The 15,008-nt window shown below is 40.7% G+C and overlaps 1 protein-coding gene across 2 annotated transcripts in view; it reads right to left on the bottom strand.

The window, feature by feature from the left end:
* Positions 1 to 2,319: 2,319 nt before the first annotated feature.
* Positions 2,320 to 15,008, bottom strand: part of LOC122934331 (solute carrier family 2, facilitated glucose transporter member 9-like) — a 65,975-nt gene continuing 53,286 nt past the window's right edge. For both annotated transcript variants that reach the window (XM_044289725.1, XM_044289733.1), the window contains exons 8-12: positions 11,335 to 11,445; positions 8,388 to 8,489; positions 8,201 to 8,276; positions 4,909 to 5,036; positions 2,320 to 3,414 (exon numbers count right to left, since the gene is read on the bottom strand). In XM_044289725.1, coding sequence (XP_044145660.1) covers positions 3,229 to 3,414; positions 4,909 to 5,036; positions 8,201 to 8,276; positions 8,388 to 8,489; positions 11,335 to 11,445 — 603 coding nt within the window. In that variant the 3' untranslated portion in view covers positions 2,320 to 3,228. The remainder of the gene's footprint in view (positions 3,415 to 4,908; positions 5,037 to 8,200; positions 8,277 to 8,387; positions 8,490 to 11,334; positions 11,446 to 15,008) is intronic.

Here is a 15,008-nt window from a genome sequence, read left to right on the forward strand (position 1 = left end):
CACAGGTGTCTACAACCTTGTAATCAGCCATTGGGCCTATATATATGGCTCCAGGTAATCACTGTGTTGTTTGGTGATATGGTGTGTACCACACTCGACATGGACCAGAGGAAGCAAAGGAAAGAGCTGTCTCAAGAGATCAGAAAGAAAATTATAGACAAGCATGTTAAAGGTAAAGGCTATAAGACCATCTCCAAGCAACTAGATGTTCCTGTGAGTACAGTTGCACATATTATTCATAAGTTTAAGATCCATGGGACTGTAGCCAACCTCCCTGGACGTGGCCGCAGGAGGAAAATTGATGACAAATCTAAGAGACGGATAATCCGAATGGTAACAAAAGAGCCTAGAAAGACTTCTAAAGAGATTCAAGGTGAACTTCATGCTCAAGGAACATCAGTGTCAGATCGCACCATCCGTCGTTGTTTGAGCCAAAGTGGACTACATGGGAGACGACCAAGGAGGACACCATTGTTGAAAACGAATCATAAAAAAGCAAGACTGGAATATGCCAAACTACATGTTGACAAGCCACAAAGCTTCTGGGAGAATGTCCTGTGGACAGATGAGACAAAAATCGAAGTTTTTGCCAAGGCACATCAGCTGTATGTTCACAGACGAAAAAATGAAGCATATCAAGAAAAGAACACTGTCCCTACTGTGAAACATGGAGGAGGCTCTGTTATGTTCTGGGGCTGCTTTGCTGCGTCTGGCACAGGGTGTCTTGAATCTGTGCAGGGTACAATGAAATCTCAAGACTATCAAGGAATTCTAGAGAGAAATGTACTAGCCAGTGTCAGAAAGCTTGGTCTCAGTCGCAGGTCATGGGTCTTGCAACAGGACAATGACCCAAAACACACCGCTAAAAACACCCAAGAATGGCTAAGAGGAAAAAATTGGACTATTCTAAAGTGGCCTTCTATGAGCCCTGACCTCAATCCTATTGAGCATCTTTGGAAGGAGCTGAAACATGCAGTCTGGAAAAGGCACCCTTCAAACCGGACACAACTGGAGCAGTTTGCTCATGAGGAGTGGGCCAAAATACCTGCTGAGAGGTGCAGATGTCTCATTGACAGTTACAGGAAGCGTTTGATTGCAGTGATTGCCTCAAAAGGTTGCGCAACAAAATATTAAGTTAGGGGTACCATCATTTTTGTCCATGCCTGTTTCATGAGTTTATTTTTTTACATAATTCTGTTGAAGCATGGTTGAAAAACAATGTCTGACTTTCATTGGTTAACATTTATAGAATTTTAATTTATTATTACTTTTGTCAGATTAAAGTTATTTCTGTGACCATTGTGACTTTTTCTTTCATTGACCAAAGGGTACCAACAATTTTGTCCACGTCTGTATATCCAGAAAGAGTTCTCTGCAAAGCTCATATTACAATCATTACTTCATCTTCCAGTTATACTCTGAGAACATTACGTAAAAGATAACCTAGGAGTGTGATATAACAGGGGTGAGATAATTACATGCTGAATATGTCTACACAACGCAATTAGTGTATAGGCTGGGGCCGTGTCACTTTATAATAGAAATGCTTTATAGTGTATATTGTGTTCTTAAAGCATGTGTACTGTAGGGTAACATTTACTCTACCGCTGTCCACAATACAGTGCATTAAGGAAGTCTTCAGACACACTTTTTTCACATTTTATGTTGCAGCCTTGCGCTAAAATAAAAAATAAAAAGTTCAAGTATTTCCCCATCATTCTGCACTCAATACTCAAATAATGCCAATTTCAAAACAGAATGTTCAAAATCTTTATTAATTTATTGAAGAGAAACAACTAAAATCTTGCATTGACATAAGTATTCAGGCCCTTTAGCAGTGATTACAGCCTCCAGTCTTTTTGGGTATGATGCCACGAGGTTTGCATATCTGAATTTAGGGATTTTCTACCATTCTTATCTGCAGATCCTCTCTGTCAGCTTGGATGGGGCCCATCAGTAAACAGCCATTTTCAGCTTAGCCTACTTTCACACTTGCGTTATTGTTTTCCGGTATTGAGATCTGACAGAGGATCTCAATACTGGAACAAAAACGTTTCCGTTTAGTCCTCATGCATTCTGAATGGAAAGAGATTAGTTCAGGATGCATCAGGATGTCGTCTGTTCCATCAGCATTCTGTTTTGTGACCGGACACAAAATCGCTGCAAGTTGCGTTTTTTTGTCCAGTCACAATAACAGAAAAAAATGGATGTCAATGTAGACAGAGCCTAAAAAAACAGATCCGTCACCCATTGACTTTCAATGTATTTAGTGACAGATCAATTTTTTTTTCCGTTTTGATTTCACACAACCACACCCTAACGGAACAGATGCACCCTGATGTGCAAAATCAAAACAAATCCGTTTAATTCCAGAATTGAGATCCTCTGCCGGATCTCAATACCAGAATTAATAAAGCAAGTGTGAACGTAGCCTTAGAATTGAGGTCAAAAAGTTCAGTCTTGGTTTCGTCAGACCAGAGAACCTTTAAGTATTTTTTTTGTTTTTTGTTTTTCAAACTTGTGTCATTTACTGAGGAAAGTCTTCTCTTTAGGCCACTCTGCCATAAAGCCCAGATTGGTGGAATGCAGTGATGGCTGACCTTCTGGAAGATTCTACCATTTGTTCATAGGATTTTTTTAGCTCAGCCAGAGTGACAATTAGGTTAGCCACCCTTCTTTCCCTCATCTGTCTTGCCTGATTACTTAGTTTGGACTGGCAGCCAGCTCTGGTTCTGTTTGTTCCAATCGTCTTCTATTTAAGAATTATGGAGGCCACTGTGCTCTTGTGGAACATACATTTTTAGTACCATTCTCCAGATCTGTGCCTCCACACAACCATATATCTAATCTTTACAGGAAGTTCTTCACTCCTCATGGCTTGATTGTTTGCTCTGATGAGCATTGTTAGCTGTAAGACCTTAAATAGATAGGGGTATGTCTTTCCAAATCATGTCCAATCAACTGAATTTACCACAGGTGGACTCCAATCAAAATGGAGAACCATCTAAAAGATGAACAAGAGTCATAGTAAAGTGTGTGAATACTTATTTCCAGGTGAAATTTTAGTTTTTCCTTTTTCAAAGATTGGCGAACATTTTTAAATTTATTTTTAGCTCAAGGAAGCAATATAATAAAATGTGAAAAAAATGAAAGGGTCTGAAGACATCCCCAATACCCTGTATACAGGGCAGGAATATCCACTCCAGTGACATAGTCGTTAATAGTTTACTAAAGGCTGGTGGAAAACTCTATAGGTTGCTGCCATTTTTTATTTTTAAAATTCCATCTGTTGAAGTCTGTTGTAATTTGCTGTATTGTCTTCCCCTTTGTCTCCGGAAGGAAGAAAAACAGGAATATTCCAGAGGCCACAAGATTGGCAAAAAAGATGAGGAAACAGTAATGGCCAAGGACAGCCTGAAAATAAGAAAAATAAAGTGAGATCAATGAACTTGCAACTTGGATTGTGGTATATGATGCCCAGTTAGGTGCAACTAATGTGCAAAAATCCAACAGTGTTGTCTTTTTTTTTTTGTAACTGTTATGTCACATCACAACCCCAACTACAATCATTAGATGCAATGTTGCAGTGCCACATCACAATATTCATGTCTGCTTCCCAGACCCTGATGCCGATGTGGAGTTGAGTGTTTTGGCGCTCACTGTCATGGTAGAAAACTTTTAGGGAGGGGGTCAAGAGAACTAAATCAAAGAGTTTTAAGAAAGTAGCAGAGGTGCATACTCTGTGTGTGTGTGAGCACAGCCACCATGGTCTAGGCACCGTCACCATGAAGGGACCAGTGGGGTGTGTGCATAGGCAGGAGGGAGCCTGAGAGGACTGGTTTTGGTCCATAATAATCGGTGAGAGTAAGAGATCAAGAGATCCAGAGTGTGTAAAGGAGCCACAAAAGTAGGCCTGGGTGTTGTCATTCAAAAAGAAGCTGTGTCACTGTGGAAGCACCAATCCAAAGTTAAAGTTGACCAGTGTGAAATTACAGTTGTATTGCTGTTATTGCTGGTTTCTGAAAGAGTCTGTACCCCTTATTTATCACAGACTTGGACTGGAACTGTGATGGCAATATGCACAGGTTTGCAGCCAAGAGTAATGGGGCAGTCCGTACAAATTAGTGGTATAGTGAGGTCCATGAGGACCCATGGAGGCACAGAGCAGCATACTTACTTAGTGGCTGTTGCAACCCTACATGAACATACTTAAAGGAGTACTGTGGGAACTGGCCACTAGCAAACCATCCTACATTGTGATTAAAACAGGTTGCATCTACCTGCTGAGCTGTGTGGGGTGAGGGGGTCTCACATCATTACACTTCGCTTTGGTAGCTGCAAAAAAGTAACGAGTGTTTCTGGCTGGCTGCTCAGCCTGACAGAATATCACACACAGGATTTGCAATGCTAATCCTGCAATCCTATCTACAATATGCCTTCATTCCTGAGCAGCCTGACAGGAACAGGGGAAGGATCCCCATTTTTGTCAGGCTACTCAGCCATAACAACATATCACACACAGGGTCAGATCATTACTAGGACAGGTTGCTAGTGATCATTTTAAACAATTCCACAGCAGGACAGGCAGAAGCCAACATTCAATTGGTGCAACCCAAATTTGGTGTAATATCAGTAGTAACTGTGAGGGTCTGGTCCCAGTCAAGGACCACACCGAATTTTATTGGGTCACTGTTAAGCAAATTAACAATTTATTGTTCAACTGCAAAAGGTCTGTGGCTGTGTCATTTCAGAGGGGAGCCCCCTTAAAAGTCTAGATAGGTTTATCTGAAACTGCAGTGGTTTCTGCAGTCTCTTCTCTGCACTAATTATGTGAACAATTATATTGTAAAATGTCATATCACAGGATAAGGATGAATCATTTGTACAGTATAATGAGTACATACTCACCTCTACATATGGAAATACCATCCCTATCACATAGAGTCCGATCCAGTTGAGGCCACCAATGATCACAAACACTGCAGCTCGGGAACTGTGATTGGATATCTCTATAATTATTGCAACCGTTAATGTCCCTGTGGAGTAAAGACAATTCACCATATCACCAGACCTGAACACATGCCTGATCACCAAGGAATAAAGAAACACTTCCATGAATTTTTTTTATCACATACTGTATTAACAACATTCTATGAGAATGTTCTATGTTCTATGTCATTTTTATATACAGTACAAAGTACAAGACTTGACAACATTAACAGCCCTATCTCCCCGTGTGCCTCCCAGTTTCTATCTCTAACCTCCTGTTTTGGACCGTATACGGAACTATTCATTTCAATGGGTCTGCAAAAAAATTGAAGTTACTCCATGTGCATTGCGTTTCTGTATGTCCGTTTTTCCGTTCCGAAAAAATAGAACATGTCCTATTACTGTCCGCATTACAGACAAGGATAGTACTGTTCTATCAGGGTCCAGCTATTCCGTTTCACTAAATACGGAATGCACGCGGACGTCATACATACGGTCGCGTGCATGAGCCCTAACTCTCAGACGCATAAAGTCAGTAACACACTTGACCAGTTTTTTTTCCAGCTTAGCTCCGTTTCCAACTTTAGTAACTCTCCTCTCCTGCTCTCTGACCACAACTTTCCCCCCTTTACTGTCACAAGTCCTTATCCATCTCAGCACACTATGATACTTATCACACATTCAGAAATCTACAAGCCATTGACACTATTAAACTTACAGACTCTCTGCACTCATGACTGTCCCCAACCTCCCCCCTCTGCTATCCAGAACTGACTGCTAAACATTATAATGACACTCTCAGAAGAAGACTGGATGAAGTTGCCCCTCCTACACTCAGAAACGCCAAACAGAGACAAACACAACCCTGGCTTAGGCTACTTTCACACTAGCATTTTTGCTGGATCTGGCAGGGTTCAGCAAAAACGCTTCCGTTACTGATAATACAACCATCTGCTTCCATTATGAACGGATCCGGTTGTATTATCTTTAACATAGCTATGACGGATTCGTCATGAAGTCCATTGAAAGTGAAAGGGGGACGGATCCGTTTTCTATTGTGTCAGATTGTGTCAGAGAAAACGGATCCATCCCTATTGACTTGCATTATGGGTCATGACGGATCTGTCTTGCTCCGCATCCCAGGACGGAAAGCAAACCGCTGCATGTTGCGGTTTTCTCTCCGATATGAGAACGGAACGGAATGCATTTTGGAGTATTCTGTTCTGTTCAGTTACGTTTTGTCCCCATTGACAATGAATAGGGACAAAATGGAAACGTTTTTTCCCAGTTTCGAGACCCTATGTCAGATCTCAATACCAGAAAATATTAATGCTAGTGTGAAAGTAGACTTACACCTCAAAGTCGCTTCCTCCAGTGATGCTCCAGAAGCGCTGAACCCCTTTGGAGAAAAACTAGCACACCACAAGACTCCCATTATAAATTCATGTTGACAACTTATAACTCTGCCCTTCACCTCGCCAAACAGACCTACTTTACCACCCTGATCTATATACTATCTAATAATCTGAAAAAAACTCTTGAGCAATTTTCACTCCCTCCTTAGTCCAAAAGTACAGGTGCTTAGTACAGACCTCAGTGCTGGAATTCTGGCCACCTACTTTAAAGAGAAAATTGAAATTATCTGGCAGGAAATCGATTCCTAGCCTCTAAGTGTCATTGATTCCTTTCCCACCCACATCTCTTCTGGCTCACTCTCCACATTCGACCCAGTCACCGAAGAAGTCTACAGGCTCCTCTTTTCTTCTTGTCCTACCATATACACTACTGACCCTATTCCCTTACACCTCCTCCAGTCTCTCTCCCCAGCTGTCACCACTCACCTAACCAAAATCTTCAATCTTTTTCTCCTCTGGTATCTTCCCCTCTTCTTTGCTGTCTCTAAAATCATGTCCTCTCTCTATCTGCAACTGAATCTTTCAAAAACGGAACTTCTGGGGCCAGATTTATCATTACTCTGACAGCTCACTCCACTTTAACATATGGCTAAAGTCAGTTTTAGCCAAGTCAGATTTATGATCGGCTCTTTAAGACTGTAATAAATGTGGTTTGACGTAGCAGTTTATCCGTCAGTAAGCAGCTTTACGAAAAAGTCGCACGTTTTTATGAAACGTTTGCACGTTTTTATGAAAAAGTTGCATGTTCTATTAAAAAGTCTCATAAGATAAGCATGGTCCTCACTGGAGTGAAATTGCGACTTTTTAAATAGTCCCAATAGTAAATCTGTCTAGAGATTCATTTACATAAGAAAACACGCCCACTTTTAGAAAACTGGCGAGCATAGTGCAGAGCAGAAAAAAGTCGCAAATTTGTGCGCAGTTTTAGCGTTTGGGACTTTTTGGGGGACTTTTTCACTCCATTATTCTGACCTGAGCTAATGATAAATCTGGCCCCTGGTGTTTTCTCCTTCCACTAACCTACCTAAATCTGATATCTCCCTCTTAGTGTGTGGCACTATGATAACTCTTGGGCAGCATGCCCGCTGTCTCAGTGTTATGTTTCACACTAATCTTTCCTTTATCCTCTATATTCAATCTCTTGTCTGCTCATGCCGCCTGCACCTCAAAAACATCTCTAGACTCTGCCCATTTCTTACTGTGGAAAAAACTAAAATTCTCATTGTTGCCCTGATCCATTCCCGCCTTGAATATTTAGGAAAGCAATACTGCAAGCAATTAGGTTAATCCCACAGTTTTAGACGCTCCCTAAAAACACATCTTTTAGGTTAGCCTAATGCATCATCTGATGTAACCCTGAAAATGAGGTACTGGGTACTATTAGGCAATATTTTTACATGAATAGGGATAATCCAGGTGACAGATTTCCTGTAACATAGCATATAGATAGATTTAGGCTAGTTTCACACTAGCGGCACGGAGCTCCAGCAGGCTGTTCCAGTGGGTGAACAGCCTGTCGGATATGTGGTGCTGCTAGTGCAATGCCAGCCCCCTGACTACTGCTCCGGCTCCATTGACTATAATGGGGGCGGGGCGGATTCTGGCGGCAGTACGGCAGCGCATGCGGAGAGGCGTCCAGAATAAAAGTATGACATGTCGTACTTTTATCCCGGCCGCCTCTCGGCATGTGCTGCCGCCAGAACTCCGCCCCGCCCCCATTATAGTCAATGGGGCCGGAGCGGTAGTCCAGGGGCATGCGTGCACTAATCACATTTTTAAGGGCAAGCAATACATACCTGGACCCAAGCCATAGAAAAAGATGAAAAAGAAAATGAGCACAGCACTGAGATATGGCATCCAAGAAGCCCAGCTCTAAGGTAAAGAGATAATATATTATTTAATTGTATTAGTTCATTTATTTTATTCACCGCTACCCCTAAAATCATTAGGGGAGCAGTTTTATTCTGAAATTATTTTTATTACCGAAAAAGTGAGAGTGACTGTTAGACCAGCAAGCATCATAGCCATGCAGCCGTAACACCCAAGCAGGAGAGCTTTTCTTCTGCAGTGTCCTGTTATCACACTCTGCAATTAAAATAATCAAGTGTCATTAAGGCATACTGTAGTTCACTATGTCATTGTTTGGTCAGAGACCATGAGCCAAAACCAGAAGTGGAGCCTACTCAGAGATAAGGTATAATGAAAAGATTTGTACCTGCTCCACTCGTGGTTTTGGCTCACAATCAATGCTGGAAATCACTGAACAAACACTGACCAAAACACTAATCTGTGAACTAGGGTTTACTAAACAGGAGGGGGATAATTATGAACAGAAAATTGACTTTTGCCGTAAACCCAGGAGGAGCAGAGCATAGGATGGGCGTGGTAGTGGCTCTGGTTGCAATAATTATTCACTGTGGCAATCCTCACATCGATGCTCTGTAGGGCCAGGGAGTGATAAGAGGGTGCACTCTGTCTTCCCTCGGGGCACACCCTGGTGTTGGGGATCCTGCCTGATGATAGTTGGGATGCCCTTGGTGTTTCGGGTTTGATGCAAGTCAGGAGATGTAGGTGCAGTGTTTGGTGTATGATGCTGGAGTTAGTAACCAGGCCAGCTGTAGAAGATTAATTTATCTCTTTACTAAACTTCAGAACAGGAGTTGTAGTACATCCAATTATATTAAGGCCTCTTTCACACTTGCGTTGTCCGGATCCGGCGTGTACTCCACTTGCCGGAATTACACGCCGGATCCGGAAAAACGCAAGTGTACTGAAAGCATTTGAAGACGGATCCGTCTTCAAAATGCTTTCAGTGTTACTATGGCACCCAGGACGCTATTAAAGTCCTGGGTGCCATAGTAGTACTGGGGAGCGGGGGAGCAGCATACTTACCATCCGTGCGGCTCCCGGGGCGCTCCAGAATGACGTCAGAGCGCCCCATGCGCATGGATCATGTGATCCATGCGATCACGTCATCCATGCGCCTGGGGCGCCCTGACGTCACTCTGGAGCGCCCCGGGAGCCGCACGGATGGTAAGTATGCTGCTCCCCGCTCCCCACTACAGTTTACCATGGCTGCCAGGACTTTAGCGTCCCGGCAGCCATGGTAACCATTGAGAAAAAGCTAAACGTCGCATCCGGCAATGCGCCGAAACGACGTTTAGCTTAAGGCCGGATCCGGATCAATGCCTTTCAATGGGCATTCATTCCGGATCCGGCCTTGCGGCAAGTGTTCCGGATTTTTGGCCGGAGCAAAAAGCGCAGTAGGCAGATCTAAACTGAGCCTTGGATAATGTGATACTGTCTAGAATCCCTCAAAGGGGAAAGCTAGTTTCTTCTGCTGAATCAGGGCATAATTAACTAAACACCTATAGACAGCTTTTGGGAATACATACAAATTATAATACAAAACATTAATTATTTTGGTAATGTACCACATTAACACTTTGCAAGGCCCCGAGAAACATGGCTTTCCAGTCTAAAACTAAAGAACAGCATCCATTGCTGCCAAAATACCAGCTTACTGCAGGTTGCTCACCCATAAAACTTTCATAACCTCTTAATGACTTTATTAAAGTGTATCTAAAAGAAAAGTTGAATAAAGTGTATTAAAACCTATTGTAAATGCCCTAAAATGTTTTTTTTTTCTAATATACATTTTTTTTTCCCCATGCAAAAAGCTCAGGGGCCTATGGCGCCTTGCAATCAATACTGTGTGTGTGAGAGTACAGATTACCCTGTGGCTGCAGTGAGGGCTGTAAGCGCTCCATAGCACATCTCTGCTCCTATCTGTACCAGCGCTGCTCTCCAAAAGCATGGTATAGATATGCTATGCCATGCTTTAGCAGAACGGGCACAGGCAGAGCAGCGATGTGCAATGCTAAGCTCCTGTGCCTACTTGTTCCGCTCTGCTAGAACCTACACCATGCAGACCGGAACAGGCAGCATTGTACACTGGTGTGTATGGTAGTATGGATTGCAAAGCACTATAGACACCTGAACTTCAGTAAGGTATAAGGAATAATAAAGTATATTAGAAAATCATTTTAGAGCATTAATAGTAGATTTCAATAATTTTTTCAATAATTTTAGGCATACTTTTTAAAAAGAATTTGTCACAATGGGGTCCAAAAATGAACTACTGTAATTGCTGGATAGTTCAAATGACACAAATGCAGAATATTTTATTGTTAGCCTACTGTAGCTTCACATCTCCGGCATCCCAGATTCGGCAGGCTGTTCTGGCAGAGAACAGCCTGCTGGAGTTCTCTGGATCCGGCGCTGCCAGATAGTACTGCGCACCCCCAAACCCCATAGACTACAATGGGATCTGGTGAGCAACAGCCTGCCTGATCCAGGATGCCGCAGATGTGAACGTACCCTAATGTCTTCTATTTGGCATTCCTCTGCAGTCTGCCCACAAAGTGTATGTGTTCTGAAGCACTTTGGACTAGAGTCCTGTTCATTATATCCCAGAGCTAAGGGGTCCTTGCTATGCACATAGAGAATGGGCACTTTGTGCGCTTACTGTGGGAAAATACAAGTGAGTTGAAAGATACAAATTACATATTCTAAAGCTTTGTCTTTACCTCAATCCAGTAGTTCGGGATGGGGAAGAAGGGGTTCATTGCGCCTAATATTCCATGACTGACAGCTCAGGACATGGATGCGATAGTGTGGGGACCCAATCTTTCCCAGAATGTTTTCCTAATAGGCAGATTTGAAATCTGAAGCATGTCAGTTTATGTTGTGGATTTCCACTGCAGCTATCGGTCTTTGCAATGGAGAGGGTAAAATCCACCGCCATTTTCACATCAAAAAGCAAATGTTATACATGTGGAGTTTTGGTCACTTGTGAAAGTAGCCTTATGGTGGCTGGCCAAGCAGTGTTTCTGAAATATTGTCAGATGTAACCAATCTAAATACTCACACATAGAATGACAGCCATAAGCTCAAAACTTCCCATCCCTATAGTCATATAGGGGATTTTCTCCGGAGGCAAATCAGCAGTGAGAAAAATACTTCTTGCATAATAGAAAATCTGAAACAGTTTAAGGAGAAAAAAATACATTTGTACAGTGGTCCATCAAGTGACAGTAGCCTCAAGCTACCATATTTTCAACATACAATTGTTTTTCCTGGGTCACTGTTAGGCCAGGGTCACATTACTGCTAGTTGTTCTGCTCTGTTACAGGAGGAGAACAACGAAAGTGGAGAATTGGGCACATAACTGACTCGAATGGAGCTGAACAGACTACAATGGAGTTCAGTTTCCGTTCGTAATCCTGTTTTTCTTAGGCTACTTTCACACTTGCGTTTGATCGGATCCGTTCTGAACGGATCCGATCATATTAATGCAGACGGAGGCTCCGTTCAGTACGGATCCGTGTGCATTAATAACTTAGAAAAATTTTCTAGGTGCGCAAGTAGCCTGAGCGGATCCGTTCAGACTTTCAATGTAAAGTCAATGGGGGACGTATCCGCTTGAAGATTGAGCCATATGGTGTAATCTTCAAGCGAATCCGTTCCCATTGACTTACATTGTAAGTCTGGACGGATCCTCACGGCCTTCAAACGGAGCTCACGAGCGGACAGCAGAACGCTAGTGTGAAAGTAGCATGCAGGACTTTCTCATCTGGTAAAATAAAACAGATTCTGAAAAGTAACTGAATAGACTCCATTGTAGTGCATGCAGGACTTTTTCATCTGGTAAAATAAAACAGATTCTGAACAGTAACTGAACGGACTCCATTGTAGTGCATGCAGGACTTTATTATCTGGTCTTCTTAATTGAATCTGCAACAGAGGCCCCGAATGGTGCTTCCAATGCAGATTTGAACTTGAAACTGGAAGATCCAACATCAGCATCTCGCTAGTATTAGTGCAATTTTATACAATTGAGTGCTTTAAAAAGGAAAAACAACATTAAAACAACATTTTAATTAAGCTAACGGGCCAAATAACAGCTCTAAATGTCTGCGGGTATGTATTTTTCTAACTCTTAAGATTTCCAAAGAACAGAATTTAGAACACAGGGCAGATTTACTAAGGTTTTGCACCAAATGGAGGGACCAAGCCCTCCTCATGGATGCTGACCAGGTACATAATGGTATGATGCTCTCAGCATTAATTAATGCTAGGAGCATTAGGTACTTATGCCCCTGGCCAGTAGTGGTGAGTGGCAGGGGTCATATTCGAATTCACGATATTTCATGAATATTTTGTCGAATATTCGCAAATTCGAATATTCGTTATATTCGGCAAGGTAATGATTGTGTAATATGCGAATTTTCGTAATCCGAATTTTTATAGCACTATATTAACTAAATTGTTATAACTTCATTTTTTCGAATATTCGTAATAATCTAAAACAAGAATATATAGCAATATAGCGAATATTCAAAAAAAACGAATATAGAGCAATTTAGCTAATATAGTGCTATAATCTTCTTTGTCTAATAGTTGTAATTTTTTTTCTCATCTGAAGTTCAGATTGGAAAAAAAATTACAACTATAAAAAAAAAGATTATAGCACTATATTAGCTAAATTGTTCTATATTTGTTTGTTTTCCGAATATTCGCTATATTGCTAAAACTTAGTTTTTCGAATATTCGTAATATTCTAAAACAAGAATATATAGCAATATAGCGAATATACGAAAAAACGAATATAGAGCAATTTAGCTAATATAGTGCTATAATCTTCTTTGTCTAATAGTTGTAATTTTTTTTCTCATCTGAAGTTCAGATTGGAAAAAAAATTACAACTATAAAAAAAAAGATTATAGCACTATATTAGCTAAATTGTTCTATATTTGTTTTTTTCCGAATATTCGCTATATTGCTATAACTTTGTTTTTTCGAATATTCTAAAACAAGAATATATAGCAATATAGCGAATATATGAAAAAAACAAATATAGAGCAATTTAGCTAATATAGTGCTATAATCTTTTTTCTTATAGTATTTTTTTCAAATCTGAACTTCAGATGAGAACATAAATTACAAAGAAGATTATAGCACTATATTAGCTAAATTGCTCTATATTCGTTTTTTTTCTTCGAATATTCGCTATATTGCTATATATTCCTGTTTTAGAATATTACGAATATTCTAAAAAACGAAGTTATAGCAATATAGCGAATATTCTGAAAAAAAAAGAATATAGAGCAATTTAGCTAATATAGTGCTATAATCTTCTTTGTCTAATAGTTGTGTTGAAAAATTCACAATAAAAATGTGCATTACAAAAATTCGCATTACGAAATTTCGCAAACAACACTACTCCTAAAGTCAAATATACTGCAGCCTTCTCATTGGCCCACAAGCTAGAAGCAGGGAGGGATCATGTGTACTGATTTTAAAAAAATTGAATATTCAAAATTATGAATATATATCACTATATTCGAAATATTCATGAATTTTCGAAGTACCTATATTCGCGATAAAAATTTGAAATTCGAATATTCGTGATCAACACTACTGGCCAGCAGTCGCAGCTGCCTTCCTGAATTCAACTGTATAACCATCGTCCAGTATGGTGATAGGATGGTATTTTGTGTTGCACTGCGGTATTGCTGGCCCCACACCTTCTGTCACCTTTGGACCTGCCTACAACATAGCAGTGATGAGGGGCAATATTCAAATTCGTGATATTTCGCGAATATTTGGGCAAATATTCTTCATATATATTCGAGAACTCGTCATCTCCAGTCATTTTTTTTTTTATTGCAAAAATTGGCAATTGGAAAATTCGCAATCAAAATTTACGATACAAAAATTTGCAATCAACACTACTCCTAAAGTCAAAGATATTGCAGCCTTCTCATTGGCCCACAAGCAAGAAGCAGTGAGGGATCATGGGTACTGATGAAAAAAATCTAGAAGATTCGCAATTACGAAGATATAGCACTATATTCTAGATATTCGCAAATTCTCGTAGTTCCAATATTCGTGATAAAAATTTGCAATTAGAATATTTGCAATCAACACTACAACATAGGTGCCACTTTTTTTTTTTTTTTTTCCAGGGCCACTTTAAGTTCCCAGTGTGCCCCTCAGGGTGTTGGGTTATGGTCAGGTTCTCTATGGCCTGACTCATTTACCAATATGTACACCAGAAAACTTGTGTATATTTCATCTGAAATCTACGTCAGTTCCGTGCTGGCACCAGATTTATCATAGCGGCTGACCCTGGATGATAAACCTGGCACATCTTTAGTTTTTGAAGGCCTTTTTTCTGCACTCTTGCATTTTAACGGAATTTTTTACACCTGCTTTTCAGTAAAACCACCAGCTTACTGGCTTCTTTTTAAAAAAAAATACAACATGCTGTAACCAATGCTAGTGAGCAAACACACTGGAACAAAACGTCAAAAAAAAAGTGCAAAACACACAGGCAAGAAAAAAGGGATATCATTATTCTGGCAGTTATTAGAGTGGTAAAAAAAACGCCAGACAAAATGCATTTGTGTAGGGACACTTAAAGGCTACTTACACATAACTGTTTTTCTAACATCTAATAACCTTTCACACTAGCGTTAGAGGAATCAGGCAGGCAGTTCTGTTGCCAGAACTGCCTGCCGGATCCGGAAATCTGTGTGT

Source organism: Bufo gargarizans, chromosome 1 (genome assembly GCF_014858855.1).
Source record: "Bufo gargarizans isolate SCDJY-AF-19 chromosome 1, ASM1485885v1, whole genome shotgun sequence".
In the NCBI taxonomy this organism is placed as follows: domain Eukaryota; kingdom Metazoa; phylum Chordata; class Amphibia; order Anura; family Bufonidae; genus Bufo; species Bufo gargarizans.